At 48.6% G+C, this 25,345-nt stretch overlaps 1 protein-coding gene across 3 annotated transcripts in view; it reads left to right on the top strand.

Annotated features, from left to right (window-relative positions):
• The window catches only part of LOC147459546 (ARM repeat superfamily protein), a 159,136-nt gene that overhangs the window by 14,547 nt on the left and 119,244 nt on the right, over positions 1–25,345 (top strand). For all 3 annotated transcript variants that reach the window (XM_086510796.1, XM_086510795.1, XM_086510797.1), the window contains exons 2-3: positions 707–807; positions 1,537–1,747. In XM_086510796.1, the coding sequence (XP_086366922.1) occupies positions 707–807; positions 1,537–1,747 (312 nt within the window). The remainder of the gene's footprint in view (positions 1–706; positions 808–1,536; positions 1,748–25,345) is intronic.

Below are 25,345 nucleotides of genomic sequence, written 5' to 3'. Positions count from 1 at the left end.
ACAAAAGCGAGGGATTATCATTTTTATGCGTACTTTGCCTAACACTTTTTAAGTTTGCAAAATTGTTTCTTGAAATCTTTTCTAGGTTTCATGTACTATTTTATTTAAATTCGTGAAAAAAGGACATTGAAGCCGCCTTTTTGGTACCAAATTAGTGTTGAGGGAGTGCATAGAAGCTATATGGCTTGATCTCTTGCGTTCTGAGGGAGAGGGAAAAGGCTATGAGACTTGAGGATGAGAGGGAAAAGGCTATGAGACTTGAGGATGAGAGGGTTTCAGCTGGTGGGCAATGGAGCTTCAGGCTATGACTCAAGGAAACAGAGGAGATTCTTGGGTCTCATCTTACAGGCTGGCCATTCCTGCCCGGACGACCCTGCCCAGAGATGCCATTCCTGCACTGTCCATTGAGTTACATGTGTCCATAGACTGTTGAGGGCTGAAATGATCAATGAAACATAAAGTATATCCCCCTGCCCCGACCACAAGACAAGCAAAAAGAGAGAAGTTTGCAATTTTCTTTAAGCGTATAAAACAGTCCTTCCTTCCCTTCTTCTCGCCTGTTAAGCATTGTATTTTTCCATTGAATAAATAGAGATGGAAGATTAAAAAGAGAGATTACACTTCCTAGTATTCAAGTTCTTTTTTTTGAGTGATTTGTGTGCTTAATTGATGCAGTGCGTGATCATGTTGTTTATTTGTTTCATAGGCTTTATAAGTCGAGCCCTAGCAGCTCTACAACAGCATGCAAAAATTGAACTCAAGAAAGTCTCCCATGTGCAGAAGTTGCTAGTACCATTACTTGAGCATGTGAGTTATGATCTGCATTTATTCATTACGATTTAAGTCACTATTCCTTATGTTTGTATTTTTTTAACAAATGCTAAGTTCTTACATACTGCCTATGCAAGATCTTAGCATGTGTGATTGTCTGTACTTCTAGTCCTAGTCATGCAGGCTCTGTTTGATTTGCATTGATTGTTGGCCTCCCATTACAGCATTTGTGTCTGTATTACCCTATCTATGCTCCTCTGTACGCAAGACTTTCTGACAGCAAAATTAAGCAGTTGAACCTCTCTGTGCTGTCATATCCAACAAGGCTTCATTTGAAGCTTTGATGGCGAGAAAATTATTGAATCTTTTGTCAAAACGTCTTTTATACAGAAGTCATGTAATTGCTCTAAGGTAATTGGTGAGCTTCACAGCTACTTTCTCTTTATGGTTACAATGCATATAATCCAATTCAATGTGTAAGGAAAGTCTCATTGCATCAAAGCCAAGCATTTTGATTGACTTTAGTGTTTCTTGGAAGTTGGGCGTTATCCTAGAGCTGTTTCTATCATGCCTGTTGCTGAAGGGCTGGCATCCCGTGACAACCTTTTTGCTAGGATATCAAGCCTTATCTTTGTAAATTTTCCGTGTTAGTAGCTCATACTGGCCTTCCTAGCAGACTCTGTTCCGGGCTATTTTTGCACTGTACTGTGAAAATATGTGTACGTGCTTCTAGTAGCAATCACGGTTTTTGTGGGACTTTGACAGGTTGTTAAATCCAGGGATCGTAACAATCGCAAACAGGTCACAAGCATTATAAATTGGCTGTCTCGAGATGAGTATGTGGGGTTTTGTCTTTTGGATGGACTTGTCGGAATATTGGAGTCAAGCCTAGGCAACTCTCGCATACAGCTAGGATGGTGTCTTGTTGTGCGAGACCTACTACAACAAAGGGTGCAAGCAGATGAATTTTCAAATGGTATGGCTGTTGAGAGTTTTTTGGAGAACATAGCAGTTTTGTAAATATCAAGAACAAAGTAAAGGGTCAGTATAGATGAAAAATTGTTGAAGCTTAGATTACATAGTTCAAACTCGGACCTTATAATTAGGGTTGGACCTGAACTTCACTTTGACCATGAATTTGCAAGATCAGCTCGTTCTCAAAGAGAGCAGTCTCTGTCATGAACCACATGTAAAGCATCATGGCAGAGATTATGATATTTCATCAGAGCTCACAGTTGGTGCACCCCTCCTCTTCTTGTATGGGATGCATTCTGGGACTTGGGTCATTTTTTTGTCACGAGTCGATACAGCAGAGCTGTTTTTTTTGCAGGATTTGAGAGGTTCTGTTAATATGTTCTACGTTGCTTAGAGATTAGCAGGCCACGGGCTAGGATTGAGTACTCGGTTAGATTTAACAACCTGGAAGTCTGGTCCTTGCTCTGGCTCGGACACTATGGGGGTTACTCTGAGCTTTAGTTATTCTTCCATGCTAGCTCACCATTGACACTTGGTTTTGCAGTTATGCATTTCCTTAGATTTTCCTATTACTACTTTGCTTTTGCTTCTTTGTTTCTGAAAAGAGTGGCTACGTGTTTCCATGTCCGGGCTTCAAACCCATGGAAACAGTACAAAACTGTGGAGATCAAAGAGAGATTAGGCACTTTGAAGCCAGACGCCGTGTTGATGCGAAGGATGCAAAACGAACCATGTTAGTGGGGATAATGTGAATCCAGACACTCAATTGGCAAGTTGAAGAACAATATTGCCTGCCCCCAAGTTAGTTGTGCTCTTCTAGAAGAACTACACGCTATGCAAAGTATGGGGAAGCTCTGACCAAATGTCATGATCAAGGTAGCGACTGTGGAAGTAGGCTCTCCACCCAAGGTATGAAGGCAACAAGCCTTCCATAAACACTCAGCAGAAATTCTTGCAACAGTAGAAACTATGGGCTTTTGTGACATAAAAAGTATTTGTTGAAGCAGTAGTAGGAACCATGCTGAAATTCCATGAGAGCAGTTCAACATGAACACTGCATCAGCAACTTTCCTCTCAAATGAAGATGCAGATTGGCATTTGCTGCAGCCAGTTCACTTCCCTTGTGCCTAAATCAGCATCTAGCCCTACCCAGGAAATTAGGAAAAAAACTACGGTTTATACAACATATGCTTGAGGACAAGCCGGCAAACAATATTTAGGGTACTCAGACTGCTGCCAATGACCAACACTTACGGATGGGATCATGGCCTGAAGTGCATAGATCAAGTACCAACTGCCAGTCCACCACAAGCCAGCATCCATGTGAAACATTATGTGCAAAGCAATCACAAACTCCTTGCCTGATCAATCAAGCAATGCAGAGTGAAGATGTGCTCGAAGGTAGAGAAGGCTCGTTTGAAACCAGCCTGTTGGGTGGCTCGTAAGCCCTCGCTCGCTACATATGTACTCAACCCTGCCTCCAGCACTGCTCATGGAGCTTGGCCAATGGGTGGCCAATCATGATGGTCCCGGTTCTAAAGGTCCCCAGGCTTTTGGGAGAAGAAGAAGAAGGAGAACAATTAACGTTGTAGGAAGTTGGAATAATCCCAAGAAAGAAAGAACGAAAGATTTTTTAACGTCTACTAGAGGCTCTATGTTTCTAAATCTCTAGTAAGAAGCGACCAAGCTGTTTTCGGTCTCTCGATTCAATAGCACTCTGTTGTGGCATGTCCTATGAAAAGGGTTGTAGATTGGCCCTGTATGCTCTCGTATTCTAGAAATTTGCATACAAAGGTGCTCCTTGGTCTCCAATCCAGCTCCACATATCTTCCATGGGGAGTCTTTGTTAATCTATGCTGCCCGCCTAACCTCTAACTTTAGTCTCTGACATGAGACTTTGAGCTGTCCAATCGCCACTCTAGCACTACGTGGCATATGTGTGTCTATATATCTTGGCTGCTCGATGAAGCCATCCTCTAGAATATTCTGACTATTCTGAACTTATGAAGGTATATATCTTTGTAATCTTGCATCCCAACGCGGACGACTAATGACGTGGCAGGTTGTACAGAATCCTGCGTTCTGTGCTGCCAGCTTTTGGACTCAAATGCGTTTCGGTGATGAGAGCTTTTCACTGTTGCTTTTGGGAGGCCAAGGGCCTTCAAATATGTACCTGGGGGTCTCCTTCTCAAATTCCTAGTTTGCATGAAGTAGAGGAGTTCCCCCCCTAGCTCTTCAAGGGTGAAGTTTCGAGAGGGCATTGGAGGCCCCTTGTTTTCTTGTGGTCGGCTTTGGGAGGAGTGAAAGAGGTTCGTGAAGGGCATCAAACTTTTGAGCGCCTTTGGGAAGCGACTTGCAAGAGCCTCGAAGGATTTAGTGAAGCTGCTTGGATGCGGCCACCCTTTTGGAGTAAGAGAAGGAGATATATCCAGATCTAGCAACTTCAATATGGCCCCTTACCAACACCAACTATCGACTATGGAAAGTGGATCGATCAGTTCTCAATTAGCGGCCTATGCACGGGCGAAGCTCTCAAGGCAGCTGTCAATTTGCTTGGCTTGAGATTGTGATGCCAAAAGCAAATGTACGAGTTTGCTAGAGGAAAAAGGCAAATGCGAGCTTAACAGGGACGGCAATACGAGTACTCAGTTAGTTGCCTCGGTACCCATGAGGTTTGACAACCATTGTTATAAATGTGAATGAGAGAAATGAAATGATATGTTATATCAACGTCTTCAAAAAGGCCAAAATGACCTATGAGACCGAAAAGTTACAATTGGTGAATCTGATACCATGTCCGAGTACGGAAATTACAAAGTTACAAAGAACTAACACTAACACTAAGACACTAAGGAGAAAGGAAATAGGGGGGGGGGGGGGGGGTGGGGGTTTGTGGGTTCAGATGAAATCTCTCATCGGTCGCTGTCGGATCTCATCGACCTTCTCCATGGTCAGTACTCTTGTTGGGCGTCTTGCATGTCGAGCTAGAGTGATCTGTATCTTCTGTTGTTGCAGCCTTCGTCGGTAGTGGGAGACCCCCCGAGGTCGTGGACGTTTGGATCTGCCAAGCTCTGTGGCTCGATCAAGCAGTGTACCTCTAGTATGAGTAGGCTCTGAGATGTGCTGTAATGACTGCTCCGTTGGCTCTCCTCTTGCTGGTGTAAAGAAATCTGTGATTCGTCTCTGAGACTGTCTTTCCTCTGATGTCCTCAACAAGCTCTCCCTAAGTCTGCGCAGCTCTAGCAGGAACAATCCGAGACACCTCTGATCCTTGTATCGCATGACTCTAGAAAAAGGTTTGAACCCTTCTCTGAACAGGTAGTGGAAGCGGCCGCGTATCTCATAGTATGCCTGGCAGTGACGTGTAGTGCAGCTCTGTCTCTGGCTCTAGGTTACATAGGTGACATATCCTAGCTCCTGCCGGCACCCCTCGAAATCGGCCAGTCTCAATTTGGAGCTGATGTGAGGATGTGCGTATCTGTCCAATAGCGCATCTTATCCCATGAGAGAGAGAGAAATGAAATGTTATATTAACGTCTTCAAAAGGCCAAAGTGACCTATGAGACCAGAAAGTTACAATGTGGTGAATCTGATACAAAGTCAGAGTCAGAGTAACAAGATGACAACAATGACAAAAATGAAATGACAAATGTCACAATAAAATACTATGGAATGCTAAACTACTAGGTGTCAACAGCAGCTAGCTGCGATAGCTAGATCACAAGAGATCCAACATCGGTCGCTGGCGGATCTCATCAATCTCCTCCATGGTCAGTAGTCTGACCGGGCGTCGTGCATGTAGAGCCAAAGTGATCCGAATCCTTTGATGCAGCCTCTGCCGATGCTGTGTAGTCCTCCGCAGTCGCGGGCGTCTGGATCTTCCCAGCTCAGTCGCTTGGTCGATCAGTGTGCCTCTGGTGTGAGATGACGAGCTCTGCAGTGGTAGTAACTCCTCCGGGTGTCCAGTGGCAGCTCTAAAGAAATCTGTGATTTGTCTTTGGGACTGGCTAGCCTCTCCTCTCATCAGGCTCTCTCTGTGTCTGCGTAGCTCGAGCAAAAACAAACCCAAGCATCTCTGATCCTCGTACTGCATGACTCTGGAGAATGGTTCAAAGCCCTCTCTGAACAAGCAATGGAAGCGGCCTCGTATCTCGTAGTAGATGGGGCAGTGGCATGTGTAGTGCAACTCTGTCTCAGGCTCGATGTCACACAGGGGGCATGTCCTGGCCTCTGCTGGTACTCCGCTATATCTCCCAGTCTCGATCCGCAGCTGGTGTGAAGATGTGCGTATCTGGCCGATAGCACATCGTATCCCATGAGACAAGTGGGTGTCCCATGTATCTGGGCCTCGTCACAAAACCATCAACCATAAGTGGAGGAGATGCTCTCTGTAGAAAGCCATCTTCGTGCCTAGCTCCTGTGCTGGCTGTCTCCATGTCCTCCTCGTGTCTAGCTGAGGCAACTCCTGGCGGACGAGCCTGGTGATCTCGGACTGTGTAAGAGTTAGAGAGGGTGCATCCAGTGAGTACTGGAAAGGAGGCAATCTGTCTATGCTGAACCCATGCGCCTGAAACCATGAAGTCATCTCCCCGTACCAGCATGCTGTATCTCCCTGCATGGCTAACTGTCGAGAGGACTCAAGTGCAAGGCGGGCATATCTGTCTCTGGGAAGTTCCCACATGCGGTGTATGAAGGAGACAGATCTGGTGAGCACCTCAACCACTAGTGGGAGGGCAGCTAGCTCTGCTTGAACAATAGCACGTGGTACTGAAGCCTTGGCTTTAATGAGCCGCAAGATCATAGAGACCAGAGGCTTCTCCATGTCCCCCCATCCATCACTGCGGCCTGTCCTCGCGTGATGATCCAATGAAGGTCTCCAAATCTCAGCTCCATAAAGCAATGCAGAAGCCACCAGAGTGTCAAAGAGCCAGAGCTTCGTCCGAGGCTCCTGAAACTGAACCTGTGAACATATCCTTTCCAATCTACCCAATGCTGCATGGGCTCTGGTCAGTCTAGTCTCTGCTGCCCTCCTCAATGAAAATGCTGGCCCACTAAAAACCACTCCGAGGTAAGTGTACGCATCTGTATACTCCACAGTCTCCTGGCCTGATCGACATTTTGGGTGTCATGCTAGAATCCTGTGGATCCTCTGCGGCAATCTCCGTCGGTGCTGCATGGTTCCCCTCCTCAGCGTGGTCATCTCAATCTCCCCAACTCTATAGCTCGGTCAATGAGAGTACCATTGGTGTGTATATGGGTGGGAACCGAGCTCTGTGGTGGTGGTGGCCCCTCTGCCTTTGTGGTACTCGAACTGAAGAAATCTGAGATCCGTCTCTGGGACTGTCTCTGTTTATGCCCTCTCAATAGAGAGTCTCTGTCGTTGTATCTCAAGTAGAAATAATCCGAGACATCTCTGATCCTGATATCTCATGACTCTATCTAACGAGTCAAAACCATCTCTGAATAAACAATGAAAGTGTCCCCGTATCTCATAGTAGACTGAGCAGTGACATATGTAGTGAAACTCTGTCTCTGGCTTTGCATGGCATAATTGACATATCCTAGTGTCTGCAGGTATGCCTCTGAATCTACCTGTCTCAATCCCAAGCTGGTGTGAAGATGTGCGTATCTGGCCTATGGCACATCGTAACCTATGAGATAGATGTGTGTCCATGTAGCTGGGCCGTGTGACAAATCCGTCTGTCGTGAGTTGGAGAAGATGCTCTCTATAGAAAGCCCTCTTCGTACCCAACTCCCGTGATGGCTCTATCCATGTCCTCCTGGTATCAAGCTGGATAAGATCCTGCCGAATGAGTCTAGTAATGTCCATCCGTGTAAGAGCCAAAGATGGTGCATCAAGAGAATACTGGAAAGGGGGCAGCCTTTCCATGCTAAAACCATGAGCTCATCTGTGCATACCAACATGATGTATCTCCCTGTAATGCAGCTGTCTGGATGACTCAAGAGCAAGCCTAGCATATCTGTCCCTGGTGGTGTCCCATAAGCTTTGTACAAATGATATTGATCTGGTAAGTGCCTCAATCTCCATAGGTGGGGCAGCCAGCTCCGCTCGTATGATGTCATGTGGAACTGAGGCCTTGGCTCTAATCAGCCTAGAAATCATAGATACCAAGGGCCTCTCCATATTACTCCATCCATCACTGTCAACAGATGGTCCCCAAACCTGAACCCCGTAGTGCATAACTGAAGCAACCAAAGTGTCGAAGAGCCAGAGCTTTGTTCGAGGTTCCTGGAACTGAACTTGCGAACAAATCCTCTCTAAACCGCCTAGGGCTGCATAGGCACGAGTCAATCTAGTGTCTGCTGCCACTTTCAGTATGAACCTCGGTCCACTAAAGACCACCCCAAGATATGTGTATGCATTAGTGTACTCCATACTATCCTGACCATATGTGAATGTAGGTGCTGATCTCTTGACCCACTGTGGGTGGTATTAAATACCATGACCTTGGTTTTACCAAGGTTGACAGACAATCCACTATCCCTTGCAAAACTATGCAATGCGTCCAAATGTCTCTGCATACCCTCTGGTGAGTCTGATATAACACGATATCGTAAGCATACAATAAAAGAGGGATCCATGTCCTTGCAAGCTGAGCACCTCTATCTCCTCCTCTGTCAATATACTCAGAGACCTCATCAACATACATACCAAATAAAGTAGAGGACAATGGGCATCCCTGTTTCATTCCGATAGTGGAGTGAACTATGTTAGATTTCCCCTTTGGTGTGCGTACATGACCCATCACTGAACTGTACAATGCCATAATCCCCCTGGGTACCCCCAATTCAAAAAGTTGGCGCATCAATCTGGCCCTCGGTATTGTGTCAAAAACTTTGCGGAAGTCCACAAAGCTGCAATATATCCGTTTACCATGTGCTCGACCCTCCTCAACGATAGCTCTGAGTGTAAAGACATGATCCAGTGTGGAGAACACAAGATCATTAGTGGCATGTATTTATGGTATGCAATCGAGGACGTTTGCGATTTCAAGAGGGGGGTATGTCACGAGGACGTGGCAACTGCTAACCTTAGTTGTTGATTTCTTTCCAATGATTTTTGTTTAATTTTTGAGACCCTCTTTTTGAAGTTGCAAATGGTCGGACATTGTATGGCCAATGTGAACGGTAGTTTCACCCGTAGACGGGAATTTGGTCGGGACTCGAACTCGTAAAGTAAAAGGATGTTTAGGTTCAGTTCAAGATCATGTAGGTCTCCCCGTCGCACTTAGCAAGTTGGTGGATACTAGGCAGTGAACTCAATAAAGGTATAATGTCAAGGTGGGGTCACCAAAGGAAAGTACCCAATAGCTCAGCTACATAGCATTTTTGGATGCGGTCCCAGTGGGCATTGATGGTCAGATGACCAATGGGAGTCCAACGGAAGCATCCCCTAAAATTTAGGAAATTGCTATTTTGGGCCATGAAATCTGTTCGTGTCATTAGCTTCAAAATGACAAGGGGAACATCTTATTACTCTACTGTAAAGTCAATTGATGCACCAGTTAAGAGATTTTTAAGTGGGAAGCCCAATGCAGGGAAATTGCATGTATGAGTGCAAAGTGGCACTTTTTGGCCAATTTACCAAGTCTGGGAGAAAAGAACTTGTAATTGACTTTTTGGAGTAGTTTTGGAGGCTGATAACTCTGATTTTCAGCCGTTTTTCTCCATTTTTGAGCTTCCCATGACTGTACCTAGGACCAAGGAGCTCATTTTCAACATTGAAAGGCATCGGAGACGTGTTTATGGGGCTGTTTTGTTGCGTTTTCAGCGATACACAGGTTTTGAAAGCCATGGAAATCTTCCCCTTTTTACATCTATTTGTTTATAGATGCAGTACAAGTCAAGCACAGAAGAGGGGGCGCTCGATTTATGTTGGGAGGATGCTTCATTGAGAACTTGTCACAGGTTAAGAGCTATAGAGAGCTTGCTTTCCTCTCTATGTACAGTGTGGTGTTAGGAGTGATAACCTGCACACTACACACTGCTCTCTCTCTCCCCTACGTGCAGTTATGTGATGCCCCACAAGAGGGCTCTTCATTTTACTGATGTACAACTGTGTGGTTTCATGCTTTTGTGCCGAGGCAAGAGCCTCCTTGAGCAGGAACAGGAGTAGCTAATTGCTACTCCAAAGCAATCGGTGAGGGTCATAACCTCACCAAACATGTACGTTTTCAGCGTTGTGTACGCGCTGTTTTTGGACTGTTTTGCAGCTGCCATGATTCCAAAATCATTGGGAACCGTGCCCCACTATTAGACGACAGTTCGGGGGCTGTTTAGGGCTGAAAACAGATGAAAAACCAGTAAATACAGCGTGCTGAATTTACTATTTTTGGGCACGAATCAGAGGGTTTATGCCAGTGGAAGTGAGTTCCAGCACGGGAATTGGTTTCGCGCAAGTTTTGGGGATATTATGTTGCCAAAATTTGGCCAAAACAGGTGGTATCCAGCTGGATGCAGGTAAAGAATTCCTAGGACTCTACTTTGACCTTCTCAGAGTATAAAGAAATACCGAAAGGGGCGCCGATTTTGGGGCCTACAGGTTGTCTGCGTCTGCTCGGAGTATTCTAGCTTCCGAGCCGTGTGTGTGCATAAGTGTTAATTCCCGTCGCAGGTTCCCTATGCAAAGTGCTCTGTGTGCATGTCTAGAATTTCGGGTGAAAGCCAAAGCCTACCGCCCCTCGGGCCGGTTTCATGGTTCCATTACGGGGATATCAATCACTTTTTCCTCAAGAAGTGAGCCTCGGTTGTTTTGGGTAAAGACATAGAGTACATGAACGCGGGATTACAATATGGCCGACAAAGGGAAGGGCATTATGGAAGAGGGTTCCTCTTCATAGGACAGACAGGAAATTCCGCATGTTCGCCCTACCAAAAAGTGGTCAAATTAGGGCTGATTTTTTGCTGCGTTTTTAGGGTTTGCAAGTATGAACCAAGATGAGATAGGGAGAGGTCTCACAGTGGTAGATTGGCCACTAGATCTCCTGCGGGGGTGATGTGGGTCTGCCAAGTGGCACGCTGCTCGCCGATTCTCTGAGGCGATTGCTTGGATTCTTTGACGCATTGGTAAATCATCTTGAAATTTGAGCTTACTTGGTCGTGGGTGGTACGTCACAGGGTTGTGGAATTATGCACGTTTGTAGAGGCAGGAGCCTTTTGCACACGTAAAAGTTAAGGTACAGGTTGCAAGATGCTATGTGGTGAAGTTCAAGAACTATCCACCTATGGATGGAAAGTGGATGGAAGAGCATGAATTGTCAGAGTCACCAAATGTATTGCAGCTTTACCTTGAGGTCTTTGGGTTATAGCCTACTTATGCCTCAACCCAACATGTGCAAAGGAGGGATAATGATAGAGGTAGCACATCATATGTACATATGAATTCAGTGTAATAGATGGAAATGACAAAAAGTATGAAGGTCTCATTAAGTCATTTGTATCTATGTGTTACGACCTTTCTTGCGGATACATGCGATGATAAAAGAGTGCTAACAACACAAGATCATCAGTGGCATGTATTTATGGTATGCAATCGAGGACGTTTGCATTTTCAAGAGGGGGGTATGTCACGAGGACGTGGCAACTACTAACCTTAGTTGTTGGTTTCTTTCCAATGAATTTTGTTTAATTTTTGAGACCCTCTTTTTGAAGTTGCAAATGGTCGGACATTGTATGGACAATGTGAACGGTAGTTTCACCCGCAGACGGGATGTTGGTCGGCACTCGAACTCGTAAAGTAAAAGGATGTCTAGGCTCAGTTCAAGATCATGCAGGTCTCCCCTTCGCACTTAGCAAGTTGGTGGATACTAGGAAGTGAACTCAATAAAGGTATAATGTCAAGGTGGGGTCTGATGTGTCTTAGAGTAGAAGATGATATCTCTCCCACTAAAACTTTCCTCAAAAGCACCCACACCTAGACGCATAGATCCATTACAATTCCAGGTAGCAACTTTGAGTGTGGTCCCATAGGTCTCACACCGTCATGTGGAGCGTGGCTCCAATATCACCACTCTTCCATCTCGGTAAAAAGCAATCTTACCTTTTTCCCTTGCCGCTCTAATCTTTGGCATTACCTCCTGCATATGAGCTATCTGTGAGAGGGTAAGGTCATCCCCGAGGAAGATGCCCGTTTTCTTAAGAGTTGGTCTCTTCTTCAAAAAGTCCTTCGCTTCCATGGAGGGAAAACGAAGGATGAGTGCCCTTTCTTTGGAGGTTTTCTCCTTGCTCTTATTTTTCTTGTTGCCCACTCTCCAAGCTCTTGAGTGCATCTGCTCATGAACCCCCATCAAAGCCATGAGTTCTTTTACCTCTTCGTCCACATTATCTTTGTCTTTAAGACCGCAAATCCTCACATGTAGAGAGCGCACACGCCTTCTTTGCTCCTCTTCAAGTGTCAAGTTAATGATGGTGGGTGTGGACGTAGTTGTTTCCTTGCTTTTCTCTTTCTTGGCAACCTCATTCCACTTCTCGGCCTCATCTGCCTTCTGCTGAGTCTTTGTAATAACGTCCACCCAAGAGATCGTCATTTCTTTGTGCTGCTCTTTCCCCTCTTTGATGGCTCACACTTGCTCTTTGATCGTGTTTAGCGAGAGAGAGAGAGAGAGAGAGAGAGAGAGAGAGAGAGAGAGAGAGAGAGAGAGAGAGAGAGAGAGAGAGAGAGAGAGAGAGAGAGAGAGAGAGAAATGAAATGAAATGTTATATTAACGTCTTCAAAAGGCCAAAATGACCTATGAGACCAAAAAGTTACAATTGGTGAATCTGATACCATGTCTGAGTACGGAAATTACAAAGTTACAAAGTTACCAAGTTACAGAGAACTAACACTAAAACACTAAGGAGAAAGGAAAGGAAATAAGGGGGGGGGGGGGGGGGGGAAGGGGGGTTTGTGGGTTGAGATGAAATCTCTCATCGGTCCCTGTCGGATCTCATCGACCTCTTCCATGGTCAGAACTCTGGTTGGGTGTCTTGCATATCGAGCTAGAGTGATTTGTATCTTTTGTTGCAACCTTCGTCGGTAGTGGGGGGTCGTGGATGTCTGGATCTGCCAAGTTCAGTGCCTCTGTCAAGCCACTGAACTTGGCAGATCCAGACATCCACGACCTTGGGGGAGACGGCTCTGTCAAGCAGTGTACCTCTAGTATGAGTAGGCTGTAATGACTGCTCCATTTGCTCTCCTCTGTCTGGTGTAAAGAACTCTGTGATTCGTCTCCGAGACTGTCTTTCCCATGATGTCCTCAGCAAGCTCTCCCTAAGTCTGCGTAGCTCTAGCAGGAACATTCCGAGACACTTCTGATCCTTATATCTCATGACTCTAGAAAAAGGTCCGAACCCTTCTCTGAACAGGCAGTGGAAGCGTCCGCGTATCTCATAGTATGCCGGGCTGTGGCATGTGTAGTGTAGCTCTGTCTCTGGCTCTAAGTTACATAGGTGACATATCCTGGCTCCTGCCGGCACCCCTCGAAATCGGCCAGTCTCGATCTGGAGCTGATGTGAGGATGTGCGTATCTGTCCAATAGCGCATCTTATCCCATGAGATAAGTGTGTATCCATGTATGCTGGCCTAGTCACAAAGCCGTCCTCCGTGAGTTGGAGAAGATGCTCTCTGTAGAAGGCCATCTTCGTGCCCAACTCCTGTGTCGGCTGTATCTATGTGCTCCTGGTATTTAGCTGAATCAGATCCTAACGTATGAGCGTGGTGATCTCTGTCCGTGTGAGGGACAAGGAGGGTGCATCCAAGGAGTATTGAAGCGGAGGTAATTTGTCCATGTTGAGACCATGCGACTGGAACCATGATGCCATCTGTCCATACCAACATGCTGTATCACCTTGTAGAGCTAGTTGTCGAGATGACTCCAGGGCAAGCCGAGCATATCTGTCTCTGGGGAAATCCCATAGACCGTGCATAAAGGAAACTGATCTCGTCAGTGCCTCAACCACGAGGGGGGGGGGGGGGGGGGGGGGGGGGGCGGCTAGCTCGGCTTGGATAATCTCCTGTGGTACTGAGGCCTTAGCCCGAATCATCCGAGCGATCATAGAGACCAGAGGCCTCTCCATACATCTCCATCCATCTGTGTTGCCAGATCTCCCATGGTGGTCTACTGAGGGTCCCCATACCTGAACTCCATAGAGCATAGCTGGAGTCACTAGAGTGTCAAAGACCCAAAGCTTTGTTCGCGGTTCCTGAAACTGAACCTGCGAACACATCCTCTCCAGTCCTCCCAAAGTTGCATATGCTCTCGTTAGTCTCGTCTCTGATGCTCTCCTTAGTGAAAATACCGGTCCACTGAATACTACCCCAAGATAGGTATATGCATCTGTGTACTCCACAGTCTCCTGGCCATACATAAATGTGGGTGCCGACCTCCTGACCGACTGTGGTGTGGTGTTGAACACCATAATCTTGGTTTTCCTCAGATTGACTGACAATCCACTGTCACGCGCAAATGTATGCAGAGTATCCAAATGACGTTGCATCCCCTCTGGGGAGTCTGAAATCAGCACAATATCATCAGCATATAGTAACAGCGGAATCCATGTCCCTGCTAGCTGAGCCCCCCTGTCTCCCTGCCGCTCTACATATTCTGAAAACTCATCCACATACATCCCAAAAAGAGTCGGGGATAGTGGGCATCCCTGCTTTACTCCAATAGTGGAGTCGACCATGTCAGACATTCCCTCAGTGGTGCGTACCCGTCCCATCACTGTCCTGTATAGAGCCAGAATACCCCATATCAACTCTGTAGGCACACCCATGTCCTGTAGTCTGTGTATAAGTCTGGCTCTCGGCACTGTGTCAAAAGCTTTGCGGAAATCCACAAAGCTACAAAAGATTCTCTTGCCATGGTGTCTACCCTCCTCAATAATAGCTCTGAGTGTCAGAATCTGGTCAAGAGTGGAGAAACCTCTCCGGAAACCTGCTTGCCCTGGTGATCTTATTCCCTCTCGCTCTGCCCATCTACTCAGCTCCTGCTTAAGAACGGATGCATACAACCTAGCTAATGTGTGGCCAACCATGATGGTGCGATAATTCGCGGCAATCATGGGATCTCCTGACTTGAAAATAGGCACAATCGTAGACATACTCCAGGTCTCCGGGAAGCCTTCATACATGGCTCGATTAAACATCATAGCCAAGAGCTCTGCAAGCATATCCTTGTCATGGATGAAGTGCTCTGCTACCAGACCATCATGATCATGCGCTTTCCTTTTCTTCATCCTGTCAATGGCTTTCCTTACACTCTCGGCAGTAAAGAAAGAACATGTCTCTGGGCATGTCTCTAGTGGGTCCGGCAGAGGTGGTTGCCCTGATGCTGTGTAGAGAGATGTGGCATATTCCCCCCATGTCTCAGCGGAGGTGACCGTGGGCGGTGGTGAATGCTCGTGGAACAGCCTCCATGCTTCGCCTGAGTCTTGACTTATAAATAGCTGATATAGATCCTGCTTTAGCTGAGATAGATAGGCCCTTTTCTTTCGTCACACTAGGCGGCGAAAGATAATCCGTGATTGTCTATGTGTGGTAATACCTGTGAGCACTTCCCTATGTAATTTGATCCTCGTCTCTCTGCACTCCTCATCATACCAACTGTTCTGGGGCATGTTCCCAGATCGTCTCTGTGTGGGTTGGCTGTGGGGGTATGCCTCTGATGCTGCATCATGGAGCGTCTCTGTCAATATCTGAGTGAGTTCATCTAGTGGCCGTCCCTGCTCCTGGGTGCATAGCTGCGTGTATATTTCATCCATATACATAGAATCCGTCTCCCTCATGAAGGTATACCGAGTGTGTGTGGGGACCTCTTCTAATGGAGCTGTGCTGAAAGGTCAGGGTGAAAGACACGATAGCATGATCAACTGCTACTCCAACTGGCCTAGTGCCCACCATGAAATCCTGAAAGAATGGAATGAGACCTGGCTGGGCCATAACATAATCCACTGTGCTGGCACCGTGTCAGTGTGGAAAGCAAGTAAAACCTCCAGTTGTCGAAAATCTTTGTAGGCCATTCACAATGGCCAATCTGTGTGCGGTTCCCATATCTATCAAGTATCTGCCATATTCAGTGTACTCCTCATCTTGTGATAGTCTGGATAGACCCATCTCTGTGACGTCCAGCTCCTTGAGCATCTCTTCGGAAGTATCATAAAATATTGTTTGGTGGTGGGCAGTCCTAGCATTGAAATCCCCTAGTATGATAATGTCGCCATCCTTGGAAAACTCCCATATGTCATTATCCAAAATAGCAAAGGGGGATTGTCCTCTAGGTGATGCATATACTGACGTACTAGGAGGAAAGTAACAAATAGCAATGTAGAGGTATCTGCCCGTCTCTTCCCTGAGCCTCACCCACATGTACCTAGCCTGTTCATCCTTGCGTGCTCTATATATCATTGGCTGCAGTTCCTCCCTGAACAGAATTGGCACTCCCCCTGAGCCCCGTCCTCGATGCTCCGATCTGGTCTCCTGTGTGCAAGCTGTCTCCCATCTATATCCGCTCACCTGTGGCATGGATTGTCCCGGTGCTTGATGCGTCTCAGTGTAGAAAATGATGTCTCTCCCCGTGAAGCTATCCTCAAAGGCCCCTGCATCAAGACGGAGTGACCCGTTACAATTCCAGGTTGCCATCTTTAGTGTGGTCCCATAGGTCTCGCACTGTCATGCGGGGCGTCGTTCCAATATCACCACCTTTCCATCCCTGTAAAAAGCAATCTTCCCCTTTTCCCTTGCTGCTCTTATTTCCGGCATTACTTCTTGCATATGAGCAATCTGCGAGAGGGTGAGGTCATCTCCAAGAAAGATGCCCGTCTTCTTTAGAGTCGCTCTCTTCTTCAAGAAGTCTTTCTTCGCTTCCATGGAGGGGAAGCGGAGAATGAGTGCCCTTTCCTTCGAGGTTTCTCCGTTGCTCCCACTTATCTTAGTGCCCACTCTCCAAGCCCTCGTATGCGTATGCTCGTTGGCCCCCAGCAACGTCATGAGTTCTTTCACCTCTTTGTCCACATTTTCTTGGTCTCTGAGGCCACATATCCTTACGTGTAGGGCCCGCACACGTCTTCTTTGCTCCTCTTCTAGTGTCAAGTTGATGATGGTTGGTGTGGGGGTGGGAGTTATTTCCTTGCCTTTCCCTTTCTTGACAATCTCAATCCATTTTTCGGCCTTTTCTGCTTTTTGCTGGGTCTTTGTGATGACATCTACCCACGAGGTTGTCATTTCTTTTTGTTGCTCCCCACCTTCTTTGATGGCCCGTACTTGTTCCTTAATCGTGTTAAGCTCTTCAATGACAGAGGGTTGAAGTTTTCCCTCTTCGAGGACATTCTGTGATCGCACCTCTACAAGCTCTTTCTTGAGTAGTGCGATTTCCTCATCTTGGGCCTTCACGCGGTCTTCGAGTGTACGTATCGTGCTTTCCTGTGCTGCCACGTGTGCGTCGAGGCCGTTAATAGTACCCTAAGAGGTGGCGGTTGATCTTGCTGATGGAGTCGCTCAATTCTTCTTTGCATTTTTAAATGGCATCCTCCACCGGGTCATCCTTGCTATTCGGCTTTCTCATGATTGAGAGGCCGCGACAGAAAAAAGGGGGGGGGGCGGGGGGGGGGGGGGGGGGATAGGGGGTACCGGAGAGAGGAAGAGTTTTTTTTTTCTCTCTCTCGCTACGCGGACAGAGATCGGTTTTCTCTCTCTATGCCACCTGTTTTTTTTTTTCTTCTCTCTACGCGGACAGAGATCGGTTTTCTCTCTCTACGCTTTTTTTTTTCTTTCTTCTTCTTCTTCTCTCTCTCTCTCTCTCTACGCCCCTTTTTTTTAACCCGCTCTCTCTACGCCTAAAACCTACCTTTCTCTCTCTCTCTCTCTCTCTCTACGCCTGAAAACTCTCCCTCTCTCTCTACTCTACCTTTCTTTCTCTCTCTACGCTACCTCTCTCTCTACGCCGACAGGGGGCTTAGGGTTGGGGTGGGTGGGTGTTTAGGGGTCAAGAGGGCGGCGGGCGGGTTGTAGTGAGGAGGGGGGCAGGAGGCGGGGGGGCATGGTGCACAGAGAGAGAGAGAGAGAGAGAGAGAGAGAGAGAGAGAGAGAGAGAGAGAGAGAGAGAGAGAGAGAGAGAGAGAGAGTGTTAAATGAAATGTTATCTTAAACGTCTTTAAAACGCCAAAATGACCTATGAGACCAAATTGATAGAATTTTTGTGGATCTAATCCAATGTCTGGGTACAAAAATAAAATGAAGTAAAGTGAAAAACTAAACCAAAAGACTAAAATCGTAAGACTGACATCATCATTATCATCATCCATGCTCGAGGATGCCCGACATTCGGGCGTTGTTCAAGAAATTATTGCATCGGTCGCCGAAGAGCTTCGTCAATGTCTGCCTCTGTAAATAGTCGTACTGGTCGTCTCCCATGTCGTGCTAGAATAGTCTTGATTCTCTGATGGAGCCTCTGTCGATGTGGTGGTTGCTCTCTTAGACGTGGGCTTCTAGCTCTCTCGAGCTCAGTGGCTTTGTCCACTAATCTACCTGTGTTAGGTGTGGGCTCTGAAGTCTGCTGTGAAGCATGCTCATCTGGCTACTGAGTCCCTGCTCTAAAGACGTCACTGATCTCCCTCTGTGAATGTCTCCCATTGCGTGGTCTCCTCAAGAGACTCTCCCTGTGTTTGCGTAGCTCGAGCAAAAACAACCCGATGCATCTCTGATCCTGATATCTCATGACTCTAGCCCAACGGTCCAAAGCCCTCTTAGAATAAACAGTGAAAGCGGCCTCGTATCTCGTAATATATCAGACAATACTTTTGATGCTAAAGCAAGGCAAACGGGCAATGCTTTAGTATCTCAAGGAGATAGATCTTGATCTAGGGCTGTCTGGCTCTATATGACACAACGGGCATATCTTGGCTTCTGCTGGTACTCTCCTAAATGTGCCAGTCTCAATCTTTAGCTGATGCGATGATGTGTGCATCTGACCAATAGCACATCATATCCCATAGGATAAATGAGTGTCCATATAGGCCGGTCTGATCACTTATCCATCCTCTACTAGTTGGAGGAGATGCTCTCTATAGAAAGCAATCTTGGTGCCCAACCCTTGTACCGGTTGGATCCATGTGCTTCTGGTATCTAGTTGAATCAAATCATGACGTTTAAGTCTAGTGATCTCTATTCGTGTGAGAGAAAGGGAGGGTGCATCCAAGGAGTACTGGAATGGAGGCAATGTATCCATGCTGAAGCCATGATGTCAGCTGTCGGGATGACTCAAGGGCTAGAGAGGGTTGACACGGCACAGCGGAGTTCCGCGCCCATATGCACTGGTGAAACCATCCTGTAGGGCGGTAGACTTTGGCTTTCACCCGAAACTTTACTTTAGAGTTTAGGACACAGAGAAACTTTGCAAATAAAACCTGTAACTCGAATTAACACTTCGAACACAGACGGCTTGGAAGCTAGAGCGCTCCAAGCAAACGCCGACAACCTATTGGCCCCAAAGACTTGGCGCCCCTTTCGGTATTTCTTTATACTTATCAAAAAGGGAATAAAACCTGCGATTTCCTACGAGCTGTCCTGCATAATCCGGGCTGAAAAAGACCTGTTCTGGCCCGATTTTGGCAGCATAACTGTACTAGGAAACTTCATAGACAAAATCCCCACGCAATGGATGACTTTCCCGACGCATACGGACACTTTACAAAACCTGGCGAGAATCTGCAGCACGCTGAATTCTCTTTCTTCTGCCCTGAAATTGTGCCAGATCACCTATTTAGCGATCCCATCACTTCCTCAGATCTCTTGGGGGTACAAGGGACCGATTAGGGCCGAAACCATAAACCTGCAAATTTACACAGCAGGCTGTAATTTCCTGTTTTGGGCTCCGTTTCGTGAGTAGAACGCATCCGTAGCGAGCCCTCGTACTCCCGCAATTGTTGGGCTACTTGCCCTATGAATCGGACGAGATTTCTTGCGAGAAATCTCTCCAAATTCATCTGTACCTGCGGGGGATTAGCAATTAGCTAATCTAGTACCTAGATAAGAGGCTCTTGCCTCGGCATACGTGCATGAACCCACATAACTGTACATAGAGATGAGTAGCCCTCGAGCAGGATATCATGATTCTGTATTCAAAAGGGGAGAGAGGTGTGCGAGAGCGGAATCATTGCGCTACATAGTGCAAGGGAGAAGGCAAGCTTTCCATTAAAGCTTCATCACCTGCATCAACTACTCACCACACTCTGTAGTCAATTAATGAGGAAAAATCAGCCCCCTCTCTCAAAATGGGCACCCCCTCTTCAATTGGACTTGGCAAACTGCTCCGTAGCCGCCAAGTGTCCACTTTGCCTCTTTTGAGTTAATTTTTTAGTACCCACCGACTTATAAGTGTAGCGAGGGGCCTAAATGACTTTGAATTGAGCCTAGACATACTTTTACTGCTCGCATTCTAGTGCAAGTCGGCCCGACCAACTTGTCGCGACAAGGCCTTCCCGTTTGTGAATGAAACTCTCGGCCGTCGGCCATTTCACACTGGTCATACAATGTCTGGCCATTCGCAACTAAGAGGGTCCCAAAAATTAAAGAAAAATCATCGAAAAGAAACCAACAACCAAGGTTAGCAGTTGCCACGTCCCCTGGACAACTGGCTCCAAAGACTGGTGCCCCTTTCGGTATTTCTTTTTTTTTTTTTCCGAGAAAAAGATCCTTCTATTAGTTACTGAAACTGCCCATAGGGCTACAACCACCTCTTCAAGAGAGGGCTACAACAACCATGGTGGGAGACTCTCCCAATGAAAAAACAAGCATATGTACAATGGGGCTAAATCAAGAGATGGGGGGAGGGAAAAGCCACACAGGTGGTCGGTAGTGCCATCAGAGTACACCCTGGACCATGGTGTAGAAAGGCCCAGGACGCCAGAGTCGAAGGAAAGCCTCTCTGCGCTCCCGCATGCGGTCCGAGCTGCTCTGTAGTCCCTCGAGCTGTCCTCTGAGAGTGTGGATCAGCTCTAGCCAAAAATCGCGAACAGTCTCTGCTGGTGGCACAGGGCGAGCTTCAAAGATGCGGAAGCAACGTGCACGCCAGATGAACCAGAGGGTCAGGTCACTGATGAGCTCCCAACACTCCTCCCTCTCATTGCACCACTCCTGTGGAGTAAGCTCTGTGGAGTGTAGGTCGCCCCTCTTGCATCACTATCATCCTGCTGGTGGAAGATAGCTCAAACTGAAGTGCTGGGCCCGTGAGGGTGGACCAAGCCGCTGCTCCCCAAGTGTACTGTCGAGCCGTGGAAAGAGCAGGCATCAGCCGAAGAACTCGAAGCCACACCTGCTGTGCCGAAGGACATTCCCAAAGACAGTGACGCTGACTCTCCACAAGATGGTCACAAGCTGCACATGCGGCCGAGAGACCACTATGCACTAGCCAGCTCCCAACTGTTGTAGCTCTGTGTGCGACAAGCCGCTGAAACAAGGTGACTCGCCTCGGTTGTCTGGAGTCCCACAACCTCTCCCAAAAGGCTGCCAAGAACTCAGCTGTGAGACCCTCCTCCTGCCAATGAGGTGCTGCAGCGGGGTGGGCCTCTCTCTGTGCTGCTAGTATATGACGTCCGAGTCGAACAGTGTACTGAAAGAACGGGACATGTGGGTGGTCTGCAGAAGAGATGGGGTCCCTCCAAAGCCACTCACCAGGATCCCACTGTACTTGTGCCAGTGGACAACACTCCCAAGCCCACAGTCTCCAGTGTCCAGTCTCAAGAGCTGCTGGGTCGGGATCGATGACACAAGTCCTCCCACAGATGCCCACTCTAGGATCCTCTGAAAACAGCACTCTGCCACCTACGGGGCCTCTACTGCAACTCGCTGTAAGCGTCTCCCACCCTGAAGCTCGAAGAAAAGGGATGGAACCGTCTCTGAGCAGGTCCTGATTGAGATGAGAACCTCTAGTCGTGTGAAGGCTCCCATCCACCTGGGTGCTACTGGCTCAAGAGGCGTGAGCCACCCAGCTGGAACTGCCTTTGAGATGTCCTGGCACATGCTTTGCACCCCTCTCATGCCCTGTAGCGGGAGACCCTGCAACTCCTCTGACAAGCCTGTGAACTCTAACCAGTCACCTAAAGAGCGTGCTGGACCCGCTGCCATGGGACCCGCCGTAGGCGCTCCTCCGTGCAAGTAGGCTGTCTCTGCTGCAGGCCTCGCCGCAAGAGCTCCCAAGATCGAAGCAAACTCACAGCGAAGCGATCCTCCCGTCTCCTGCTCAAACCAACTTTGCGCATCTCTGTGAAGATCCATATGGTCGAAGGTTGCCAGGGGCCTCCAGCCTGAGGCACCCTAGCACAAAGCGCTGTAGCAAGAACTCCTTCTAGGGCTCCTCACCTGGAAGAAGTCCTCTGACTATGAACTTCCCAAGAAGGGCTCTTCTCTGCTGTGCTGGGTCAATGATCTCAAGCCCTCCCTGTGAACAAGGAAGAGTGATGATCTGCCAAGCCACTTTGGCTCGGGCTATCTGAGTGCACGTCCTGACCAAAGGAAGTTCCTGATCAGCCTCTCTACCTGGCTGATACAAGAACTCGAGAAGATCCAGCAAGAAGTGATGTACCACATAGTTGCCAACAACACCTAGTTGGCCACTACTACTCTGCCAGCCAAAGCAAGTCGTGCTGAGCTCCAGTGTAACAACTTCCTCCTGATAGACAGGAGGAGAGGAGCAATCTGCTGCTCGGGAGACAAGTCCAAACCAACCTGACAGCCCAAGTATCGAACTGCAGTCCCTCGGGGAATCTACCTAAAACCCTCTCCTGGCATCCAATCGGGCACAAGAGCACTACCAACCGAGAAAGCCACTGTCTTTCTCCAGTTGATCAGTGCGCCCGATGCACAACAGGTCTCCAGAGCTTGCTACGTTTAATGCGGCTCTCACAAAGATGGTGCTCCTGAAGCATAAGGAGATCAATCTCTCCTCCCACAAGGCAGGGCTGAAGCTCCTGACGCAGACGCTGTCGCTCGCTGAAACTGGGGCCCACCAAGTCCCTGCACGTTCCATGAGACGATCCTCATGGGGAGCGAGAGAGAGCAGATGTTGCCGCAGCAGCTAAACGGGCTATCTTTGAGGCTGGCTTGGATGGGGAGTAATCCGCATCCGAGCGTCCTCTAGATAGGCGTGACTACAACGAGTGCCTCGCCCAAGCCCAAGCAGAGCGAGCCGTACGCAAAGCAACCTCCTCTGTCCAGGCGTCCTCATGAATGTGTACATAGCATGGCAAGCACTGCGTATCGGCAAAGAAGTAAACCACAATGTGTCTACATCTTGCTGTATTTGGAGGTGTCACCGCAACCTTGGCCAATGGCCACAAAGTCTGAAGCATGTCTGTGACTTCTAGTTCTCCCATGTGGTGAGAAAACTCTAGAACCTGTGTGTGCAACCATCCCAACACTGAGTCGAGAGTCCACTCAGTCTGGTCCCTGCCGCAGAGGGGAAAGGAGAAGCCAACTGCTGAGTCCAAGGCCTCTGTCCCCCTAGCTGCAAGGAACAAAACATGGATCCTGAAGCAGGCTGCCTCATGGTCTGCTGAGGGGTCGCCGAGAAAACAAGTAAAGTCGTAGTCGAAGATGTCCCATCGGTGCCGGATGTCGATGCTTGTCAGACCACGAGGGATAGCTGCAAGGGGAGACGTCTGTACCTGTAGAGGGGGTCGCAAGAAAGGCTGTCCCTCTCTCGCCAGGCGACTCGTGGCAAAGGCGTTGCCAAGAGATCTCCTAGTAGCCGGAGAGGGTCTTGCCCCCTAGGTCGACTGTGGAACTGGTAGAGGTAGAGGGGCAGGGGGGAAGAGGCGGCGGGAGCAGGAGGCGGGTGGGGGGGGGGGGGAGGGATGATGGGGAGGGGGGGAACTCTGGGGGTGGAGGGCCTGTCGAGGGTGAGGCTGGGGTGGGGGCTGGAGCAGGGACCTCATCCTGCTCAAGAGGACCGAACCAGTTCCCCGTGGGAACCCACTGCTGCTGGGTAGGTGCCTGAGGACCACTCTGAGTGCCAGGCTGTCGTTGAGGCCCCTGCCGTCGTCGACCACGGGCCTGCTGCCATCCCTCCTCCGTTGGAGCCCCAGGCTTAGAGGGTGGCTCTGCGTGTGTGTGCTGTGTCTCTGTTTGAGGTTGCTGGCCAACCCTTGCAGGTTGGGGCTGAGTCTGTGGTGTAGGTTGAGGTCTCCTCCGTGGACAGGCCTTCGCAAGATGGCCCATCTGTTGACAAATGAAGCACTGGTTCGGGAGGCCCGAATACTCCACACTGTGTCTAAACCAACCCCCACTCACCCGAGGTAGAAGAATGACCTTTGGGAGCGTGTGAGTGTCTCTGACCAAAACGCGAATTGAGGGAATGCCAACCGCCTTGGCAGCTTGAGGCTGCCGTGCAAGGTGTCTCCAAGACAGTCCCAATGGCTGAGCCTATCCTGGACAAAAGTGGTAAGTACTCTCTCGGCAAACCCGGAAAGCAGACGGAGAATGGGGATGTCTGCCTCCTCTACTAGAACATCCGAGGTAGGGTTGAAACCATGTCTCCACTGTCGAAAGTGGGCTCGTGCTGCTCGGGTGGTCAGTGGACTCATGGCAACGACCTTGGACGCCATCTCGGAGGTCTCAAACTCGATCTGATAGTAACCTCGTCTGAGTATCTGTACGTCCAAGATCTTGCCCACCTCTGCGAGAAGGAGGGCCTGGAGAAGGTCACACAGCTCTCCTCTGCTAGGTCGGGTGCCGAGAATCTTGCAGATGACAGACGTCGCCTGCAAGCGCTCTACCTCTGCGGTCGGCAAGGCTCGCTTGCTGTGTTGGTGAAAGAGCAAGTCGAATGGTGGGCTCAGTGGGGTCAGGCGAGGGGGCTTCGGACGAGTCCCTTTGGGGTGGAGCTGGAGCCTCTATCTGTGTCTACTGCTGTGGTGAAGAAGCGAACGGAGATAAAACCTCTGCAACCGAGTGCGCCGAGCACTGTCCAAAGAAATAATGCTACCAGAGCCAAGTGCAAGGAGATTTCGGGAAAGAGAAAGACGGGGGGGGGGGGGGGGGGGGGACGATAAGGTGGGTTGGGGGGTGGCAATTCAATAGGTAGCGGCGGGGGGGAGGGGGTGGCGGCGCGAGAGGGCAGCGGGCGGGTTGGGCTGCCGCGCGTGAGGACAGGCGGGAGGGGGCGGCAGCTCGAGGGCAGCGAGAGAAGGGGGGGGGGGGGTTAGCAGTAGCGAGAAGCGCGTGGGTTGTCTCGCAGATTTTTGAACTACCTTCGGTATTTCTTTAATATTGCTCATGGTAAAGTACAACTCCCGAGGGTCCTGTGCTCTCAGACTTTGCATCCAGATGCTCTGCAGAGTGAGGCCTTGGGTTTCTTATAAACATTACAAGGGATGTGGAAAAGCAGAGCTGCAAAAGCACTTTCCTCAAAAGCACTAAACCCCAAAAAGGTAGCGCTAAAGCTGCTAGCATGTTTTGCAGAAATCTGTATGGCTTGCCACGTCATCAGCATAAAACGCGGGCATCGTGTACCACGTCATCAACGTGATTTACGGAAAAGTTCTTCAAAGTTCAAGCTTTGGGTTTTTAAGGTTTTAGGCCTCATGACTGGTGCTCATAAGTCCCTTA

The sequence above is a fragment of the Adiantum capillus-veneris genome, chromosome 4 (genome assembly GCF_014529385.1).
Source record: "Adiantum capillus-veneris isolate H3 chromosome 4, ASM1452938v2, whole genome shotgun sequence".
NCBI classification, from domain to species: domain Eukaryota; kingdom Viridiplantae; phylum Streptophyta; class Polypodiopsida; order Polypodiales; family Pteridaceae; genus Adiantum; species Adiantum capillus-veneris.
Note: the sequence above shows the minus strand (reverse complement) of the source record. Positions and strands in the feature narration are given on the sequence as shown.